The sequence below is a fragment of the Bos taurus genome, chromosome 7, assembly GCF_002263795.3.
Source record: "Bos taurus isolate L1 Dominette 01449 registration number 42190680 breed Hereford chromosome 7, ARS-UCD2.0, whole genome shotgun sequence".
NCBI lineage: Eukaryota > Metazoa > Chordata > Mammalia > Artiodactyla > Bovidae > Bos > Bos taurus.
In genome coordinates, this window is record NC_037334.1 from 96,556,089 (window position 1) to 96,579,096 (window position 23,008).

Sequence of the window (23,008 nt, forward strand, 5' to 3'; positions counted from 1 at the left end):
CGCCTCTTCCAGGAGACCTTCCCTGAGCACTCCCAGTTGCAGGCTGGGAAGACCAGCATCCATAAGAGGCACACACCACACTGAGGTGTAATTGTCTACTAGCGCTCTGCCGCCCAACCCCAGGCTGTGAGCAACCTAAGGGCCGAGTCTTTGACCTAATCTCTCTCTGTCTTTGCACCTGCAGCATAGTTTGTTGAATGAATAATTGAATATAGCCTAGGAAATTGAAAGCACCCATCACTAAAGTGACTGACAAAGTATTTAAGAAGTCCTCTTAAAGAAGAGAATTTAAGATATACACTTATTAATTTTTAAAAGTCCCATTTCAATATACCCTTTGTTGTATTCATAATCCAGTAATAGAAAAATATACTAATATGTGAATTGCAGAGGGGAAAACTGGCCTTTTAGTTAGGCGCTCTGAGAGTACTCGTTTTGCCCGAGTGTAGGATATGTTTATTATTCTTTGGAAAATCAGTTTCCTGTTAAAAAGCAAACAGAGTTTTTGCAAATATTACCTGACATCTGTAAAAGCAGCTCATTTTAATAAGAATTTGCTGTATGAAACATATAATAATGCCGTTGGGGTTTTAGAATTTAGAGAATTAGATTCAGATCTGGGCACTCTTAAGAAACTTTATATAACTTTCTATCTAAATAATAGCAATTTAAACCATCTTTCATAGAGCGAGACCTAGTAAACACGACTTAGATAAAAGAAGCTATCTATTTTAAATAAGACCAGCTAAGTACTAGATCAAAGGCGCCACATACATTTACAACCAAATGGCACTGCTTCTGAGATCAAAGTGCTGCAGGGCTGAGAGAACAGAAAAAGCCTTTACCCAGAAAGCATGGAAAAGGACTCTGAGACTTAACCAGTATCGGGATTTTTAAAGAAGACACATGTCTTTACTTATTTTATTGTTTCAATGTACAGAATCTTTGGTTAAAATGGGGGAGAAAGTGTACCAATTAATAAGTACATAAAATAAAATAAATTCTGAGCCATCAAAGGCTTTCCTTGCTATTGTTCTTTGCATTTCTGAAAGACAAGTACTTCAAAATGTCTATAATGTTAACCAGCCGCTTTCTTTTAAATTTTGGAGCTACAAATCCGAGCCAGTAAAACTGCATATTTTTCTTTAGGGATCTTTTAGTGGGAACTCTCAAACTGAAAGGACCTATGTTTGGACAAGAAATTTGGCCAAAAGCAATCTGCTTGGCAAATCTAAATCAGAGTGTGGATTGTGCTGTAAGCACAGGCACTGTGAGAGTTACCATCAAACAGTGGGAAATGCTGCAAGAAAATAAAATATGGTAAGTGACAGGACGTTTTATTGATGTGTCCAAACTGGTCGTCAAAGACATCATTTGGGGAGTGAATGAAGTATGATGTTATTTCAAAGCAACTTCCTGCTGGAATTGGACTCCCCAGGTTGTATGGTTTATTCTTGCTGTTTGTCAGCCAGACCCCAATCATAAATACAGATTTGTAAACCATGACTTATCCGCTAACATTCTTACTTGTTAACACAGAGAGACAACTTCTGTCCTTTGCACTTTGTGAAAGTGCAGGGCTGGAATATTTAATAGTCAAGGTTTTACTAAAGTCAGCTGTGGATTTCTTCAGCATGTGCAGCCACATGTTTTTCAAGAGGCTAGAAGACCCCACTCAGACATTTATCTTGATGCTTGGATGCCTTTCATTTGCCGGTAGATTATAAACAACTATAATCATTTCAAAGCCTCTCAGCTCTAAAATTAAAGCCAAAAAAAAAAAAAAAAGAGCATCTGTGGCATTGCTCAGGAAACTATTTAAAGGTGGGGGTAGCCAGCCTCTGAGAGAACCCCCAGTGATCTCTGCCTCCTGGTATTCACATACTTGTACAGCCCACTCCCATACTGTATGGGGTTGGTCTGTGTGACCAACAGAATACAGCAGAAGCTATGGTACGTCACATTTGACATTAGGTTATAAAAGGCACTGTGGTCCTTCCGGTCGCACTTGCTTTCTCTCTAGGAAGAGTGAGCTGCTGTGTTGTGAGTAGTCCTACTGAAAGGTACACATGCAAAGAATCTAACTGATTCCTACTGCCAAGAGCCTTCTGAGGGAGATTGGAAGCTGATCCTCCAGACCCCATCAAGCCTTTAGATGTCTGTGGCTCCAGGCTTGACTGCAACCTCTGGGAGACCCTGGGCCAGAACTACCCAACCAAGCGGCTTCCAGATCCCTGATCCTCACAAAGAGTGAGACAATGAGAAGTTTTGTGGCGATCTGTTACCCAGCCACAGATAGCTAACACAGAAGCTTTGCTCCCACCAGGTAATCGGGAACTTCTTCAGCCCACCCTTGAGGTCTGTCTGTCCTAGTTGCTCAGTCGTGTCCGACTCTTTGCAATCCCATGGACTGTAGCCCGCCAGGCTCCTCTGTCCATGGGATTTTCCAGGCAAGAATACTGGAGTGGGTTGCCATTTCCTTGAGGCAGAGCTCACTAATAATAATCCTTGTTGCTGGGTGCTGAGCTAAGCTGTTCCAGGTGGTGCTAGTGGTAAAGAACCCACCTACCAATGCAGGAGACGTAGACGTAAGAGACGTGGGTTTGATCCCTGGATCCAGAAGATCCCCTGGAGGAAGAAATGGCAACCCACTCCAATATTCTTGCCTAGGAAATCTCATGGACACAGGAGCCTGGCAGGCTATAGTCCACGGGGTCCCAAAGAGTTGGACACGACTGAAGTGACTTGGCATGCACGCACAAGCTGAGTGTTTTATGTCGACTGTCACATTTAGTTATCACCACAATCTTGTAAGGTTTATTTTATTGTGATCCTTACTTTTCCCCTTGAGAAAACAGAGGTTATATAGCCCAAAGTCATACAACTTAAAAAATTATCAAAGCAAGATTAAACCCCCTGTCTGTCAGACTTGAAAGCCCAGATTTTTAACCACAACACTATTCCTGCTTGTCGCAGAAATGGTCACCCACCTTGGAATAGAGAAGAGATATAATTTGGCTAAACTCTCCCAGCATTCCCCAAATCAGTATAGATAGTACTTTGAGTGAGTGAAGTCGCTCTGTAGTGTCCGACTCTTTGTGACCCCATGGACTGTAGCCTACCAGGCTCCTCTGTCCATGGGATTTTCCAAGCAACAGTACTGGAGTGGGTTGCCATTTCCTTCTCCAGGAGATCTTCCCAACCCAGGGATCAAACCCAGGTCTCCCGCATTGTAGGCAGACGCTTTACTATCTGAGCCACCAGGGAAGTCATACTTTAGCCCAAGCTAAATACTTGGTACTCTGTGGATTGTTTTGACATAAGATTCCAAGAATATCTCCTCCCATTCCCACATGATGAACTCAACTCCTTTTAAAAGAAAAGGCCAAGGAAGAAGTAGTGTAGTGTCTCAAGAAATTGTCCTCAGTGATGCAGGCATGTGCTAACAATTATATTAATATCATCTTCTCTCCTATGTCCTTTTGGTTCTTTTCTTCACCTGGACTGTAGGGATAAGGAAAATGGAGAAAGACCAGCTGTGACTAGAACAGGAGATCAACTGTCAGTCCCTGTTAGAATTTTCTTGTGCTGTCTGGAATTGTTCCCTTGGTTAAGAATGGAGCCAAGAGACTTGAGAGTTTTACCACACAAATTTTAAGGGTTTTACCTCAACAACTTTAAGATATATTTGGTAACCCTTCAAGAGCAAAAAGTCATTTAAATTAAACTTCTCCGGCTCCACCGGATGAGAAATTCTCTCAAGACCAGCTCCTTCTGGCTCTTTATTTTATTTTGGATGTGAGATCATTGACAAGCTACTAGGAGCCCACAGGGTATGTTATAAAGACCATTGCTAAGCCTCAGCTAGCAGTCCAAACCAAAAATTCAAAACCTTTAGTTTTCATCGTAAGATCACCTGGGGAACTTGATAACATGTACATTCCCAGTCAGAGTCTCTTCAGATGGACTGCAGTTGGGGTCTGCATTTTAACAAGCTTCCCAAGTGATTCTGAGGCAGGTGGATCCAGGACTATCCTTAGAGGAATGCTGCTCTAGCTTCTGTCCGTTCTGTGTCTCATTTCTAATCAGCAGAGGCGGAACCAGGTTTTGTGTGGGACCTGAAGCTTACACAGTTTGAGGGATTTTGTATGAGAAAAGCAATAAGAAATCACACATTTTAAAAATTGGCCTGTGATTTGAAGTAACCTATGCAGCAGAAGTTTCACTGGCTTCATGGTTGAGAGGGAGAATAGTCTCTGGTCACCACTGTATGTGGGGTTTTCCTCTTCACACCAACTAACTCTCTTGTGCCAGCTGGGTATGCTACAGTTCAGTTCAGTTCAGTCACTCAGTCATGTCTGACTCTTTGAGACCCCATGAACCGCAGCACGCCAGGCCTCCCTGTCCATCACCAACTCCCGGAGTCCACACAAACTCATGTCCATTGAGTCGGTGATGCCATCCAACCATCTCATCCTCTGTCATCCCCTTCTCTGCCTGCCCTCAATCTTTCCCAGGATCAGGGTCTTTTCCAATGAGTCAGCTCTTCGCATCAGGTGGCCAAAGTATTGGAATTGCAGCTTCAACATCAGTCCTTCCAATGAACACCCAGGACTGATTTCCTTTAGGATGGACTGGTTGGATCTCCTTGTAGTCCAAGGGACTCTCAAGAGTCTTCTCCAACACCACAGTTCAAAAGCGTCAATTCTTCGGTCCAACTCTCACATCCATACATGAGCACTGGAAAAACCATAGCCTTGACTAGATGGACCTTTGTTGACAAAGTGATGTCTCTGCTTTAATTTAATATGCTGTCTAGGTTGGGTATGCTACAGTTTAACTCAATTCTGAAACTGTCCACCTGGAGATAGCATCAGATTCCATAGATGGCTCTGTCCTACCAGATGACCCCACTTCAGACGCCAATCACACAAGTCCAGGCTGTGCCCTGTGTTTCTGACCAAACTGCTAAAAATGACAGACTCCTACAACTCCTTCCTCAGCATCCATCATTTGCTAGAACAGTTCAGAGAACTCATAAAAATTAGTTACCTACTAGATTATTGATTTGTTATAAAAGGATACAACTCAGGAACAGTCAGAGAAAGATGCATAGAGCGAGGTGTGTGTGGAAGGACTCTGTGCTTCCACACCTTCTCCCAGCACCACCAACCTAGAAGCTGTCTGAATCCCCCCATTTAGGACTTGTATGGAGTCTTCATAACATAAGCGTGATTGACGAAATCTTTGGCCACTGGTGCATAAATCAATCTTTGGCTCCTCTCCCTTATCAGGTCAGAGGTCGGGGCTGAAAATTGTAAACTTCTCATTATATGGCTGATTCTCCTAGCAACCAGGCGCCATCACTATGAGCTTCCCCAAAAGCCACTTCATTAACATAAACTCAGGTGTGGTATAACCCTTTATTTGTTATGAATACTAAAAGATACCTTTATCACTCTTATGACTTAGGAAATCCTAGGAGTGTCAGGGGCTGTTGGGCAGGGGCCAAACCAAATATATATGTCATCATCAATCTCAATATCGCAATAGTATATCCACCTCTGCTAACACGAAACAGCCTAATTTCTCACTAGAGAAATTACTTTTACACAAAAGTTAGGGACAGCAGCATTCAGGTTGAAAAAAAATCATTTAGGACTATTCTTCTAAAATTAAGCCTTTAGGAATTATATAGGCTCTTCTAACTTAACTAAAGTCTCAATATTCCTTTTTATTCAGCAGTTCTTATTTCATCATGATAATTTTCCATGTGTCATATTATACAACAGAAAAATTAAACCAAGATTTATTGGTTTAATAAATAAACAGGACAGTCAGTGGGCTGTCCTGAAATAAAATGGTAGTTAGTCCATTTTTTTAGGATGTACAGAAATTTTAAAAATTCATTGAAATAAAATTTTAGCAGTCATGTACATATTATAAACATAGAAATGCCTAATAAGATACTAGTTTTATTGTTAATTATTGATAACAATAAAAATTGAAATTATTATAAGTGCATTACTACTCACAGAAACATTTTCCAGCCAGGATGACACAGTTTATATTCTGAATATTAACTTTCCTAGTATTCCTCATTTTATTAACAGTTTTTCCCATGCTTTGTATTAGAACATGTATTGAGTGACTGTTTCTGGATACTAATATTTTTCTGTCCATACACCCCAACTATAGGGCTTTCAAAAGAAAGTCTGTGGAAAGATATCAATATAAGTGACTTTTCTCCATTTTAAACAATAGACTTTTTAGAATTTTTCACATTTGCATTTTAAAGACATCAAGAAAAATAAAAGTGTGCAGATCCCAAATCAAGTTAGGTACACTTTATTCTGTGCCTACCAGTGGTGGCTGAGGAGCTGAAAAATGGTTGTTAAGGAGCAGGTTTTTTGCAAAAGACCCGTCATGTATTATACATTTGACAGACTGTGTCTACATGTAGACTCGGAGCTGAAGACGCCATCTTCTCTGGGGCCAACAGCAGGTCAGTGTTATTTAGTGGCCTTTGCTCAATAGCACGTCGGACCCAAGGGGCTCTCCCAAGCTGGGGCTTTGCAGGTGGCAAAACCAAATAAACGGACTCTGTGCGAGGTGAGAATTCTTGCCCAGATTCTTTAGGCTGTCAAGCCTGTCATTCAGGTGGTGGGGGGCATTTGCTGGTATGACTCCGAGTCCAAGTCTCAGCAAGCGACTTGCAGAGTTTGTGTGTACGGCCTGCCAGCTCTGGTCAGTGTCACCAACACCTCGGTTTCATCCTGACAGCAAGCCATCAGCACAAAGAATGCCACACAAACCAGGCCCTGATGCTAATTGTCCCCCTTTCAGTTCTTTAAGACCTCGACTGCCCTGGTCTAAGCATGAACATGTGCATATGCTCCAATTTATCTAATTGTGGATATATTAGCTTTTTTTTTTTTTTTCCTTCCCAGATGGTGATGAGAAAAAGGGCAACCGTTAAGACTCAATCACCCAAGTTAATATGGTGTCTCTTCCCCCATAGGTCAGGCTGGCTGTAAATACATTGGGAACAATTTGGAGCTCTGTGTGTGCTGGGAATGGGGTGGGGAGCGGGGGGTGGGCGGGCAATGGTTTTTGCTAATGGGGGAGGGGCTGCTCTGGGAGTCCAATTTTCAGGGAAAACTCACCCAGTTCCTGTCAACTGAAAGAAACGTTTCACGCACATGGTGGGTCAGAATGTTATTTTTATAATATAAACCACCTGGCCTCCTCCTCCTCTACCTCTGCTGCAAACGCTATTCTACACACATACCTAGACCCAGGTCCCTGGCAACTATTACAAAACCATGTTGTGCTTGGCTCCTGGAGGTTTTTTTTCTTTTCCCTTTTTTCTTTTCTTCTTATTCTTTTTTTTCAAGTTAAGGTGAAGACAAGATGGATTGATCAGAGCTCAAAGTTTTGGTTTATTTTTACAGTTGCTTTGATGTAAAAGGACTTGGCTCTGACTGTGTGGAGAGAGATGCAGGGATGGAGTGGGGAAAGGTGAAGTCAGCCTTTCTTCCTCACTCAGCAACTCCTAAGACTGTGAGCATCTTCCTCAAGTTTAACAGCAAAGGCTGGGGATTGTCCCTCTGGAGATTGTCCCGAGTCGATTTACCTGGAGCCTTTCCCCAAGCATTATCTTTCACTATATGTGGAGGTTCTATTAGGAACAGCAATAACTATCTCTGTTCACTTTGCTTGATGAAAAGTCAGCAAAGAGTTCTGGGTGATAACCAGGTCTCATTAAAACAATACTCACTTCCAGTTTCACAGGCAAGCCATTAAAGCCTGGATCATTAGCTGACATATGACTTTCAAATGGGAAGGGGTTTTAACTAATCTTCCTATCTTTGAATCTCATTAGTTGCCAAACAGGATGCTTTCCTGTGGAGATTTCTACCAGGAAATACCTCCTTTAGAAGTTAAGTTACATTGCATAGCACGTCGTGCGTCTGCGTCAAGGTATACACATCCAGTGACAAAGAAGAGGTCGTGGCTGATTTCAGACAGTAATAGTTGACATTAAAACAGAATTAGTGCAAGGCAGTAGTCTCAATTTCATGGCAGAAACTAAATCTTTCTTTGGAGCATGGAATGTTAAGGCTAGGCCTTATTTAATAATCAGTAAAAAGAGAACATTACAATTCCATTTAGCCATGACTATGAATTAATCAAATTTTCTCCTAGTCCTTCTCTCTTGGGAAAAAACTTAATTTTATAAACTTAGTTCATTGTGATCTAATACTTTAGAACAAAAATAAGAATCATGCAACCTATGAAAGTCTAAAATATGTTTTATATCTGATAGTAAAGTGCGTTTATTGCCTTAAAAATGTTGTTGTTCAGTTGCTGTCATGTCAAACTCTATGCGACCCCATGGACTGCAGCATGCCAGGCTTCCTGTTCTTCACTGTCTCCCAGAGTTTGCCCAAACTCATGCTTATTCAGTCACTGATGTCACCCAACCATCTCATTCTCTGTTGCCCTCTTCTCCTCTGCCCTCAATCTTTCCCAGCATCAGGGTTTTTTTTTTTCCCCAATGAGTCAGCTTTTCGCATCACGTGGCCAAAGTATTGAAGCTTCAGCACCAGTCCTTCCAATGAATATTCAGGGTTGATTTCCTTTAGGGATTGACTGGTTTGATCTCCTTCCTGTCCAAAAGACTCTCAAGAGTCTTCTCCAGCATCAGTTTGAAAGCATCAACTCTTTGGCGCTCAGCCTTCTTTATGGGTGGTGGCATGGAGTCAAGCACATGTGCTAGAGTCAGGGGAGGACTTGAATCCTAGTCCTGCTGATGTAGAAGTGTGCTTTAAGGTGCTCCTTTCACTCTTTTTGAGCCTTAATTTCATCATATATACTTTTGGGGAGGGGTGTGGGCTAGAGATACTGTAGCCCTAAAAGTAACTAAAACAAATGAAACGTACCTATCCTTCTTTTGGGTAGTATGTACCTTGGAAAAGTAGTTTTTCCAGGTGACTGGCTGTAGAAGAGTAGTCTTTCCAGGCAAAGGCTTTGGTGTGAAAACCAACTAGCATGAACATGGAAGGCCTCTCAGAGACAGTGCTTTGGAAGAAACTCATCTGCTCTGAGTGTTTTCCCACTTACTTCTCCCAACTGTGTGACCTTGCTACACGTGCCATATACCGGTTGAAAATGAAAAGAAAAGAAAAAAATCAATCAACATATTTTTATGGAAATATTAAATGTTTCAATTTTATATGGTGCTTGGCATGATACAAAAAGCCCAAGTACCACAAAATAGGTGAAAAAAAAGTATGGTACCGTAGTGAATTAGTGTTCTAAACGTCAAATAAATTAAACTATCACATCAATGTTTTAGCCAGGGGATATATTTTTTATACGATCAAAACTCATATACATAAATAATCACATGGTGTAGTATTATACTCAAAAGAGTTTTTACTTTTTATTCCAAATAAGAATAAAATGCACTAACCTAAATCATTCTAGCAGACTATAGGGAAGCCTATGTCACTGGCTTGAAAACAAAAACTTGAATCACAAAACTTTTAATCAAAATATAAAATAAGAGAAAATACTCAATTAAGTTCCCCCTTTTGGATTTGGAAACAAAAACAGCTGCTGAAACAATGAGTGGCTTTCCTTCTGAGTTCATCAAGAGGGGAGCCAGACGTTGAGCTGATGGCTCTTGTGTTGCTCTTATTGTAAAAAATGGAAATTATTGCAAGTTTTCATGGTCATGATATGTGGCTAGGGAAGGATTAACTGCCTAGACAAAAATGGCATGGAGAGAATACATCCAAAATGCATGAATTCATACTCAATGCCTGCAGTATTAGAAGACAGTTTCTTTTATAAAAGACAATAAGCACTAATGTGTTTCAGTATAACTTTCTAAAAGAAAATAGTTGAGTAACAATAGATTGTTCTTTTTATTGTTTAGAAATTCAAAAACAACTCATATTTTCACTTCTCTTTTTCTATACCAAAGTCGTTTATGAAGACATGGTTAAAAGACAGATTTATGGTTGATTTATCTCCCTCTGGCTCTGTTTTTTAGGGGGTTGTGGCATAAAAACTAACTGAAAATTCTTCAATTAGTCTTCTTGGACACAAGCCTCCCATTTACTTCAGTGGGAGGTTTCTTTTCATAAAACCAGTGGTTTGTGTCCACCAGAGCCTTTTGACTGCTTTCCTTTGATTAATCAGAAGACTAAGCTCAGTCTGAATACCGCTTTTCTAAAGAATGAATGGGCGTAATCTCTTAGAGCTTTCATGAACCAGAAGGATTAATCCTGCAATCCAGTCCCATACTCCACTTCAAGTATTTTCAATTACTTGGCACCACTGGAGGTGACGTCCATGGCTCAGTAAGAAGGCTACTGCTGGCATAATGATTTCTCCATGTCCCAGCACATGGTCTTGGCGTTAATAATCCACAGTGAAATGATTTGCAATGCACAAGGGTGACATTTGATTATGTGAGAGGCATTGCAGGAATGAGCATGTAGGCTCTCACAGACCAACTGCTGGCAAAAATATGATGAAATGTTATGTGGTGAAAATAGCATTTAAGATGGTCTCTGAAGAACCAAGAAAAGTGTACGGACATTGGTTTTGGAGAAATTTTCTTTTTCTCTTTTTTCCTTCCTGGTTTTCCTTTCTCAAATCACATTTTTGGGAGCCAAATGGGTTAAGATTTGGCAGCCAATCACCCAAGCACATTTTCAAAACATATTTGATTCAGGAAATTCTGGATCTTTTAAAGCAAGGATGTTAACAATCCTCCTGAGAACCTTAAAATATGATGGTTTAAACATAAGGAAAAGGAAACCCTGAAATGATCAGAGAAATCACCAAGAGGCCACCTTGCTGAAGAGTTCAGTTTTTAAAATTTTGTTTCCTATTTTTTAGAGACCACAAGGAAGATGGTAAATTTACTACATATGGAAAGTCTTACCATTTGGGATAGAAATTTATGGGATGATTGGGAAATTCATAGTTCTCAAGGCAGCAAATACAAAAACAAAACATTAAAATTTCTTAGACTTACATCCTCTAGATCTATTCACAGATCTGTCAAATGTATTATATTCTAAGTACATTATAATAAATGTAGTTATTACATATGAACAAACATAACACATCCCTTGAGTATGGCCAAATATTGGTTATGTGAGATTGTGGGTGGAGGAAAAGTTACTTTGCATAAATGAAAGTCAGAGAGAATTAGAAGGCTTTTTCTTAAATCAATAAGTTAAAATTAATCCATTTTACAAACTAATCACAGACAGGAACACAATGATATCAGCTGATTTTAATGTTACTGATTTTTCCTTCCTAGCCCACCATCTTGCAGAGTTAGGTGAAATACCTTAGTTGATGTATTATGTTGTATATAGTAGTATATACTGTTTTGTATATCAGTCAATAGTGATAATATTCTAAAAAAGGACAAATATAAACTTCATTGATTTTTTTGATTTGTTATTCATCATTTAGTTATTCATTCAACTTCCCTGGTGGTTCAAATGGTAAAGAATCTGCCTGCAATGCAGGAGACCTGAATTTGATTCCTGGGTTGGGAAGAGTCCCTGGAGAAGGGAATAGCTACCCACTCCAGTTTTCTTGTCTGGAGAATTCCATGGACAGGGGAGCCTGGTTGGGCTACAGTTTATGAGGTTGCAAAGAGTCAGACACGACTGAGCAACTATCACTTTTTTCCTTTTCAATAACATTTATTAGGCACTTACTATATGCAAAACACAGTACTTGACATTTTAGATATAAGGATAGAGACTCTGTCCCTGGGGCACTTACGTTGTATTCTAGAGACCGAACATGCACATAAGTAGCTGTTGTTGCTGTTTGGTCACTAAGTCATGTCCCACTCCTTTGTGACCCTATAGGTTGTGGCCCACCAGGCTCCTCTGTCCATGGGATTTTCCAGGCAAGAACACTGGAGTGGGTTGCCATTTCCTTCTCCAGGGGATCTTCCTGACCCAGGGATTGAACTCAAGTCTCCTGCATTGTAGGCAAATTCTCTACCACTGAGCCTACGGGGAAGCCCCATAAGTAGCGTAAGGTAAAAAAACATTAAATACTAGAAGAGAAACAAGGATAACTGCTTTGGAAAATCAGAGGAGGTAGAGACTTCTAATAGGAAGATTCAGGGAAAATTCATGGAGAACGTGCTATCTGAGTGAAGTCTGGGAAGGCAGGCAGGGTTTAGACATGAAGAGAAGGTGGCGATAGAACTTCATAAGTAGGTCACACTCACAAATGTTTTCTTATTTATCTTTTCAAAGATATAGTTTTTGATTTTGTTGACCAGGTTTGCCAGTTTGGGCCCTATTTCATATCAGATCCCCCAAAGGTATCCTACATATAAATCCAATCTACCTTAAAAGAAATCAAAATCCCCGCAAACAGTGAAATCAATGACGAAAGTCCTTTGATCCATGAACAGAATGCTGTCCCTAAGTCTCATGCAGTCACAGAGTTGTGTAACTTTTGTTATGAACTTGCTTGGAATATAGTGGGCCATTTCAATATGAAAATCCGTGCTGCTTTAAGTCAAAGAAATTTTCTTTGTATTTCTTTGTATTAATACAAATTCTTCTTTGTATTTATTTCTTAGTATTTGTTTCGCCCCCTTATTTCCTTTGTCTCTTTCTAGAACTCTTATTGGGAGAAGGCAATGGCACCCCACTCTAGTACTCTTGCCTGGCAAATCTCATGGATGGAGGAGCCTGGTGGGCTGCCATCTATGGGGTTGCACAGAGTCGGACACGACTGAAGTGACTTAGCAGTAGCAGAACTCTTATTAGATGAATGTTTACCTCCAGGATTAGTCCCACGTTTCCTGTCCTGTCTTTTTTCCATCTCTTTGTCTTTTTGCTCTAAGTTCCAGAAAATTTACTTTGTTATTTAGTTTTTACTTTGTTATCCTTTATCAGTTTGTCTGTGATCTATGTCTCAGATCAGTTCAGTTCAGTCCCTCAGTCGTGTCCGACTCTTTGCGACCCCATGAATCGCAGCACGCCAGGCCTCCCTGTCCATCACCAACTTCCGGAGTTCACCCAGACTCACATCCATCGAGTCAGTGATGCCATCCAGCCATCTCATCCTCCATCATCCCCTTCTCCTCCTGCCCCCAATCCCTCCCAGCATCAGAGTCCTCTCCACTGAGTCAACTCTTCGCATGAGGTGGCCAAAGTACTGGAGTCTCAGCTTTAGCATCATTCCTTCCAAAGAAATTCCAGGGCTGATCTCCTTCAGAATGGACTGGTTGGATCTCCTTGCAGTCCAAGGGACTCTCAAGAGTCTTCTCCAACACCACAGTTCAAAGGCATCAATTCTTCGGCGCTCAGCCTTCTTCACAGTCCAACTCTCAGATCCATACATGACCACGGGAAAAACCATAGCCTTGACTAGACGAACCTTTGTTGGCAAAGTAATGTCTCTGCTTTTGAATATGCTATCTAGGTTGGTCATAACTTTCCTTCCAAGGAGTAAGCATCTTTTAATTTCGTGGCTGCAGTCACCATCTGCAGTGATTTTGGAGCCCCCCAAAATAAAGTCTGACTATGTCTACTTATCTATTTACTCACTTTTTTATTTTATTGTTCCAATCTGGCAATGACATTTTAAATTTCCTGTTTTCCTGCTTGCTTCTTTTTTCATAGCTACTTTAGGGATATTTATCTTTTCATAATTTTCTGAAGATACTTTTTGTAATACTCTTTTAGGTACTCTGCTGTTTGAATTGTTTCTGTTCTTTTATTTGTTTGCCTTTTTTCTTTTGCTTTTCTTCAAATGTTTGGTGATCTTTAGATTTTGACATTCGTGGACAAAAAAATAAAACCCAGATTATTTAAGCAGCTGGCAAGACCTTGCTCTGTGGCCGAGTAGGTCTGTTTTCTTAGGAGGCCTCCCCTGAATGGAAGTCTGATGCAAGCTCTGTATGAGTGGGCAGCCTTCACCTTGAATGCTCAGCGATGGACCCGCAGACTCACAAGGATTAGAGAATCCTCTTCTCAGTCGCTGCCTTTCTTTCCCCTCCCCTGTCCCTCATTCATGCCTAAGTGTCTAGGGTTACATCAAGTTCGGTTCTAAAGCTTCTAGACCACTTTCAAATCATCCTCATCAGGCAATTCACTTTCACTAGTCAGATGTAAAAATCTACTGCTGACCACAGCTCAGGGCAGAAGAAGGCAAGACCCCACTGGCTGGCAGTGTCCGAAGTTTTGAAAGCAATTCTTTAAAATTACCCCATGCTACTGTCAGAGTAAGTCTTCTGAAACATGTTTGAATATATCTTGCACCTGCTCAGAATCTTTCAAGGGTTTTGATTTTATATAGAATAAAACCTATTCTTCATTGCGAAGCATGAAGACACTTACAGCTTGATGTGAGAGCCTAACCATCTACCATTTCATTGCCACAGACACACTTAGGCTCCTCACATTCCGAAAATGCCTGTGGTTCTCTCATTCCATGCCTGTGTACACTCTGTTCGCTAGGCTGAGAATGTCATCTTGCCTTCACCAATTGGCAAAGACACCCTCAATTGCACATCTCCGTTTGTGATTGCTTCCTGTGAATTCTTTTTTGACTTTCCCTAGGCAGACGTAGGGTTGTGGGTCTATTTATTAAACTACATCTTCCCTTCACTCCACAAAGGATTTGAAATAATATAAAACAGATACATGGTAACCGGATGAAATAAAATGAGTGAGGCACACTGAGTTCAAAGGGAGAGTAAAAGTAGAAATATAAATAATATCAAGTATGTGATTAGTCCTAAAAATTACATGATGCAGAGTTTTATAGATTTATACTACAAACAGATACACTGAAATCTTGCCTCTGAACTTCTTAGTTGTCAAAACTAAGAGGGGAAGTTGAGTTCTTCTGAGTTTCACATTGTCCATAAACTACAGTTGAGGCATTTTTGCCAGCTATCGAAAATTAAGAAAGTTCACTGCACCAAAGGGCTATTTACAAAAGTAATTGGTAAACTGAGAAGTTCTTACCTTTATGCCTTCATTGACCCTTGAATATAATGATGTAATCACTATAACTTTTTTTGTACATTTCTTTCCTCCAAGTATGGACCATATATCCTCATTACTTGGCCCAGTGCTTGGTATTTCCTAGTCACTCAATGAGTATTTGTTGCACACACTGGATAATCTGATGCTGATTGTTTGTACAAACCATCTAGGGGTACAGCTAGAAATGTATCATCATTTATACCCCTTTCATAAACATAATAAAGAATTAACCAACTGGAAGAATCTTTATACTAATGATCAGAACAATACTTAGAATACCTCTATAACCAGATAAACACGTTGCATGTATATCTCATATGACTCCCAACCAACCGCATGGGTACTACTTCCTATCTCAAAGTCAGGGAAATACATAAGCGTTTCCCCAAGGTCTACAGGTATTCAGAACAGAACTTGGGATTAGCACAGGTGCCTTGAACCCAGCCCTGTGACTCTCAGCCTTTGCTGTAGGTTCATGCTCTGGTGTGTAGTAGATTGATTACTATTTGATTACAAATTTCATGAACGTGAAGATTTCCTACTGATGGAAAGGCCCTGATGGAAGGACTTTGCCCAAGTTCCTTTGTTCTCTAAGGCTTATTCCAAAATGTTTGAGGGAAAAGGGAGCAGCTATCAGGCAAATAAAATGCTATAAAATTCATTTTCCACAAAGCAATATCAGGGGATAGCACCCTAATTAAAAACTACTCAATTTAAAAGCCAGAACCTCTGACCAATTTTTCTCTTATGTAATGGCATATGGCACAACTTTTTTTTCATTACAACCAAGAAAACTTAATGATGTTACCATTTTATAAAAAGGCTTACTCTATGTTATCTCCATCAACTTTCACTGATCAGTTTATGGTTTCTTACCTGAAAATTGCCAAAACAGCTTCCTCCTGGGAGGGTCACATAACTCACGTAGGGTGGCCCAGGAGATGGCAGCGACTCGTAGACCACCACACCTTCACTTGGGAACGCAGCCCTCCGCTGCTGCTTGCTTTCCCAAAATTCCTGTAACATCGACACAACATTCACTGAAAAAGACAAGAAAAATAATCAGTAATTAAGGGTGGATATAACCCTGGCAAAAACAATATTTTATTTGTGGGTTGGATCATGTAACATGTCATTTCCAGTGTAAGGAAAACAGAGTATGTGTATGTTCTGGTGGGGTGGGGGTGGAGTCCTTTCAGTTGTGAAAGAGGCAAATACTATTTAGCACAAAATTGTTTAATTTTTCATGAGCATGGCTGAAGGGGTTTGGCACCATAATTCTAATGACATTGCAGTCTGTTACAATTACAATTTAATTTTTGATATCAAATTAAAAATCTCTTCCTTCTTTGACAATTTTCCTTAAAAATTCTGTCCAGAGCTATGATTATCCATGAATCCCATTTCTTATAGATCCTTAGACCTGCAAAGGGAAAGCTAAATTCAAAGGTAAAAATACAAGCAATGAAACTTTCATTGGAACTCACCTATTTTAAGATTTAAGAGGAGAAAAGCAGAGAGAAGAAAACTCTTTCATGCTCCTCTCCACCCTAATCTAAAAGAGAATGAAAGCAATTGTGTAATAAGCAAGAGGCTGGGGGCGGGAAAACAAACTCTGAGTGAAACTAATAACATGGAAACCTTGTTAAGGACCACGTCTGTTAGATGACTTCAGAAAACATAGTAATGGCCACAGCCATGTGTTTTGGATTAAATGACCTGTGATAGCCTGCAGAAGTTCCAGATCAAATTAGCTTGGTTTGTTTATCCTCTACTGCAAATTGAATTGTGGAAATTAACAAGGATAATAGAATTGTAGAGGCAAAGGAGACCCTATAGGTCACACAGGCGAAACTGCTCCATGCCTGAATTCCTTGCACAGCTCCACTGACAGCTGCTCATCTGCCCTGATTCTGAACATGTGGAAGGACCTGGTCCTTGGCACATCGTAAGGTGGACCGTCTCAAATGCTAATGGTTTTAACTATAAAAAGGTCCTTTTGGGGAGTGAGCTGAAATCTGCATTCCTATAATGTTCCTGCAAGCGGGCTATCTCTCATTTCTGGGACTATGACCTCAGAGAAGTTAATCCCCATCTTCACAAGAAAACCCACTATGTACTTGAAGGTGGCATAGGAAATATGTTGTTTTTGCCTACCTAGCACTTGCTTTTCCTCTTTGTAGGAAAAGCCTAAAAGCTTGCTTTAAAGAACCACCCTTCTTTCAATCATGTCTTCTCCAGGGCTGAAGGATGGATATTACCTGAAAGTCAAGTCACTTAGGGTCAATAATTTTTGTTGGGAATAGTGGAAGACTGGATTCTCCTTTTTCACTAGATTGTTGAGGGTATGGGAGAGAAGTGTGGTGCTGCCCCAGAAAGGGGGAAATCACGGCTGAAAAGAAAGCCAGCATAGAGAAGGGCAGAACAAAGAGACAGGGAGAGAAAAACAGTTCTCATGTCACAGTTTGAGCTCCTGAACCAACACACCTGCTTTTTCCTTAAGCCATTTTGAATTGGTGTCTCTCACTTGTATATGAAAGCGGACTAATGTAGAAAGCTCTCAGGTTTCCTCAAGTTCTAGATTAAATAGCTTTTTTCTTTCAAACATTCTTTGTGTAGTATGGTGTCTAGGCCCTTTGACATCCTCCTGATATATTTCTGAATATATGTGCTTCAAAATGTAGGGCTTTGCTATTTTGCAGGAAATTAGGAGAGTCACAGTTTGATCTAGAGGCAAAAATATTTCACAACCACCTTCTAAGCTGTTGAATAGAGCACCTGGCTCTTTTACTTCATTCTTAGGTCACTGATCAGCTTCCAGTTTACAGGGCATAGTTCAGGAAAATTATCGAGATGCCTAAGGAATTGGATGTCTGTATATATTTAAGAACTGCAGTTTTTAGTATTTAAGATGTGTTTTGGGAAATAAACTGGGAAATATAAGACTGTCAGGGGGGATAATTGAATTAACCAATAAAATGTATGCTGATTGGTCAAGGTGAGCTTGGTAATTACAGACATTTTTCATTCATTCAAAAATATTTGAAGTGATATTTTCTACCAGTTGACGTCACTCAGAATAGAACTTTTATTTCCTAAATTGTATTTCTGCTCCCTATCTTTCACTCCCTCCCATGTCCAGGAAAACAAGTATTTTTTGAGCCAGCTGATCTGTCTTTCTACTTGTAGGTGACCTCCAGAATTCAGCAGTGATGTCTTGAAGATTAAAGCAGTGATGTCTTGAAGCCTAAAACCAAAACCAGCGGTCTGTGGCTCTGATAGTCAGCAAGGGCCATTAGGCTGCTATTTTAAGTTAGTTCATTGCTGAATGATGTTCAGCTAAGACCTGGAGTAAGTAGATGAAGACTCATACTTATCTAGGTAAAATGAACACAAGAATTTTGGCATGTAAAACTGTGTGGATTAGAGTTCAAAGTACATCCTAAGTAAAATTTATGGAGGAATAAATGTAGCAGTTTTCAGATCTTTTATTCTGCAACTTTGAAGGATTTCTTTGATGGTCTTATGTATGTCATCACCTCTGAAGAGTGCAACATATGTCATGCACACACACAACTCATCTTTCTATCTCTATCTCCTCTTGTCGACTGGAAAACCAGATGAATGGAGTGCAGAGGGAAGAGGGCCAGCTTGTTGTTTGGAATTCCCAAGATCAGCATATCTGAAGATGCTTTATTTATGAAACACACGCTTCTTTATTTTTTTGAAGTAGTAACAACAAAGTTCACAGACAGCGTCAAAGAGAACGCTAACAAAGGGTCAAGTCTGCTGAAGAAACCACCCAAATTTGAGGAAAGGCCTCATGGCCAGTTTAGACTCCAGCAGCAGCTGCACCTTCATGGACCAGCCAATGATCCTGACTTTCTCGTTACAAACTTAGGCCACCGAGCATGCAATATCTCTCCTCACATCTAGGGACCCATCTGTGCCTGTGCTCAGGTCCACCTTACTTCCTTCAGTCTCACATGAATTTGTGTCGCTTCTACTCGGCATTGTTCTAATAGTCATTCTCTTGACCTTCTATTTTTAAATGTTTCTTCTCCTCCCTGCTTCTCAGCAGCCATATGTATGCCCAAGACAACAATAAATGAATAATCAATCAAAAGAAGTACTCGGCCTTGGGACTACTTTTGGTTACTAGTTATTAAAATTTTCTCAATATAGCCCAAGCTGCTGGAAAGAATATTCTGTATTACTCTCTCTGCTTCTCTATCTTCCATTCATTTTTAACTCACCACAATCTGGCGTTCTGCTACATTAAGCTTCTGAAACGACTCTGGCAAATGTCACTAATTCTAACTTTCAGTCCATATTTATTTGACCTCTAGCTGCATTTGACACAGCTGATAAATTTCTTCTAGAAACTTTCATATCCCTAGCCTTTTTTGACTGTATTCTCCCTGTTTCTATCGTTTCTTCTGAGTCGTTTTTATGGTCTCTCTTCCTCTGCTCACCCTTCACGGTGTTTTGCATGAGAGTCTTGTCTTCGCCTTTTCTTGCTTCACTCTGTTGCTCTTGAATGACAGAAACTATTTCTATTCATCCATCTACCATAATATATGCCAGTGGTTACATTCTCCTGTAACTTCAGCATTGTTAATAGATCTTTCCGTTTTTTTGTTGCTTAAATTCAACCTATTGCTCAAACTCAACCCATTTGCTTTTCCATAAACTCTTTTCCTGAGCCACTTAAAAAGTGGTATTATCATCTACCCAGTCACACAAATCAGAAAACTGACAGGAACTTTCAACTTAATTTCCTCTTTCCAGACCTAATAAGTGCTAGAGTTCTGTCACTTCCATATCCCGATGTCTCTGATCACCACTTCCTCTCCATTAATATTGCCATTGCTTCATGGGTTCACATCTCACCGTATATACTGCAGTACCCTTCTGACTCCAGCCACCCCCCATCTAACCCATCCCCAGTGGTTCCCAGGTAATCTTTCTGAATGTCACGGTTGATTAAATCACTCCCATCTTAAAATCCTTCTGTGAGTTCCTCATTACCTGCAGAGCAAATAACTCCTTGGTAAGTCATAGAAGGCCCTATATCTTGATTCTCTTTCTCATTCCAAACTTCTCTCCTCAAATCACACCCCAGGCCCCCCTCTCTCTCAGGCTTTTTATGCTACTAGCAAGCCCCTTACTTCTGTTTGCCCTCTTGAATGCCTTTCCATTCTCTGTCATCTTCCTGGCTGGCACCTACTCATTTTTTTTTTAAGATCTGCCTCCAGAAATAGCTTCTTAAAAATGAAAACAAACCCAAAATAATCTCTAAACCCTTCCCCTGGAAATTGTAGTTCTCTGAGAGATAGCATGGATATTACTTGGGGACTTGTTAGAAATGCAGGGTCTCAGGCCCCACTCCAGACCTACTGAACCAGAGTCTACATTTTTAACAAGATTCTCAGGCAATCTGATGCACATTAAAGTTGGAGAAGCCTTGGGTAAGGTAGGAAGAAGTTGCTCTTCTTGTCTCCCTTATCACGTGCCTATTATATGCCAGGTATTAGGCATTTTCTCATTTAATTCTTACAACACCTTCTAGAAATAGGTATTATCATCCACAACTTAGAGATAAGAAGTTAAAAGATGCTCAGGGTACAGTCCAGTCACACAGCTATTAACTCTCAGCCTTGGGATTTTTAACTTAGTTTGGTCTGGATGTATAGTCTTCCTCTTTGCTCATTCTGAGCCACTCCTAATTATAATGGAATTTAAGTTGTTTTCATGCGTGTCTACATCTATCAGGAGGATTTTAGAAGCATAATAAATGTTGGTTGAACAGCTGATGCCATGAAAGTTATGCAAGACGTGCTGCCTTTGTGAAGTTGTCGGTAGGGAAAGTGTAGGGGACCCTGCACAAGAATTACCTCACCTACCATTTTCGATGGACCATTTTTCTGATGCTTGTCTTTGGCAGTCAAACAAAGCAAAGGGTTCATATTTGTATTTCTCCATGTACATGATTCGACACATTTCCAGCTTGGAATTGTCACAGTGAATGTTAGTCTGTGTCATGTGAACAGGTGTCCTGATCAACCTTCAGCCAATACTCTGCTCTGGCTAAAAGCAACACTGTAAACCCCCAACAGTCACGGGCTTCAGAAGGGGCTGTGATTAAGTCTCACATTCCAGTCCCTCCTTTCAAGGAAAAATGACTAAAGATGAGACCACAAGAGGAACAACAGCAAATGACAAAAGACTGAGGAAGGCCTTGGAACCGGCTTCCTGGGAAGAGGGGCATGAACACAAGTCAAGGTCAAGTCTCTCTGCCTGGTTGTGCCTTCTCCCTGGGGATCAGGGGCCTATAGTCTGGAACACATACTTTTCTGGCTATGCATTATTTCTCCCAAAGTTTAGTGAAATACTTTTTGAAGAGTTTCTACATTGTTTGAATGGACACTAAAGGAAAAGGGCTTTTATTCATAAGCCAGGACAAGATACACTAATCATTCATGGGGAGTCTTGACACCAGACAGGAGAGAGGCAGTGAATCCTGAGCTGGAGATCCAGAGAAATCAGATGGGTAACAAGCTGGCTGATGCTGGAGTCAGGACAAGCTGAGCGACCCTCCAACTTCAGGGTTTAACACTCATAGGCCATACATAGGTCTTACCTTTGATGAGGCTACTGATGTTTAACTGGAAAAATTACTATACAGAAATAGAATATCAAATGGCTGACGCTAGGGGTATGAGAAGAAGTGGAAGGAGAGAGAATTGTTGGGGAGATCCTAGGAATGATAGCATGAAATCCAGTTCCTTTTTGTAACTACTATCAGATTATAATATCTGAGAGTTAAAAAAACAAAAACAAAAACAAATTAACCCGAGTTGACTTTGCACATCAGACTTTTTAATCACACTCCATTGCTCCACATTGCTTTCTCAGACGCATATAATAGACCCTGTTCTGGACTAAATATTTGTGTCTCTCACACATTCATATGCTGAAGCCCTAACTCACAATATGATGTTATTAGAAGGTGGGGACTCAGGGAGATAGTCAGGTTTAGATGAGGTTATGAGGGTTGAAGTGAAGTGAAGTCGCTCAGTTGTGTCCTACTCTTTGCGACCCCACGGACTGTAGCACACCACGTTCCTCCATCCGTGGGATTTTCCAGGCAAGAGTACTGGAGTGGGTTGCCATTTCCTTCTCCAGAGGATCTTCCCGACCCAGGGATTGAACCCAGGTCTCCCACATTGTAGGTAGATGCTTTACCATCTGAGCCACAAGGGAAGTCCTTATGAGGGTTAGATGTAACCTTATGAGGTTAGATGTAAACTAATAGCTCAGCTGGTAAAGAACACACCTGTAATGCAGGAGACCCCGGTTCGATTCCTGGGTCTGGAAGATCCCCTGGAGAAGGGATAGGCTACGCACTCCAGTATTCTTGGGCTTTCCTTGTGGCTCAGCTGAAAAAGAATCCGCCTGCAATGTGGTAGACCTAGGTTTGATCCCTGGGTTGGGAAGATCCCCTGGAGAAGGGAAAGGCTACCCACTCCAGTGTTCTGACCTGGAGAATTCCATGGACCATACTGTCCATGGGGTTGCAAAGATCTTCATGGCAAATAGATGGAGAAACTGGAAACAGTGACAGACTTTATTTTGGGGGGCTCCAAAATCACTGCAGATGGTGACTGCAGCCATGAAATTAAAAGACGCTTACTCCTTGGAAGGAAAGTTATGACCAACCTAGGCAGCATATTAAAAAGCAAAGACATTACTTTGCCAAGGCTGTGGTTTTTCCAGTAGTCATGTATGGATGTGAGAGTTGGACTATAAATAAAGCTGAGCACGGAAGAATTGAAGCTTTTGAACTGTGGTATTGGAGGAGACTCTTGGGAGTCCCTTGGACTGCAAGGAGATCCAACCAGTCCATCCTAAAGGAGATCAGTCCTGGGTGCTCATTGGAAGGA

General features: G+C 40.7%; 1 protein-coding gene across 1 annotated transcript in view; it reads right to left on the reverse strand.

Moving 5' to 3' along the window:
- LIX1 (limb and CNS expressed 1) overlaps positions 1–23,008 on the reverse strand; it is a 55,611-nt gene that overhangs the window by 19,532 nt on the left and 13,071 nt on the right. Inside the window, 1 exon segment of the mRNA NM_001078003.1 lies at positions 15,939–16,102. Within this exon segment, the coding sequence (NP_001071471.1) occupies positions 15,939–16,102 (164 nt within the window).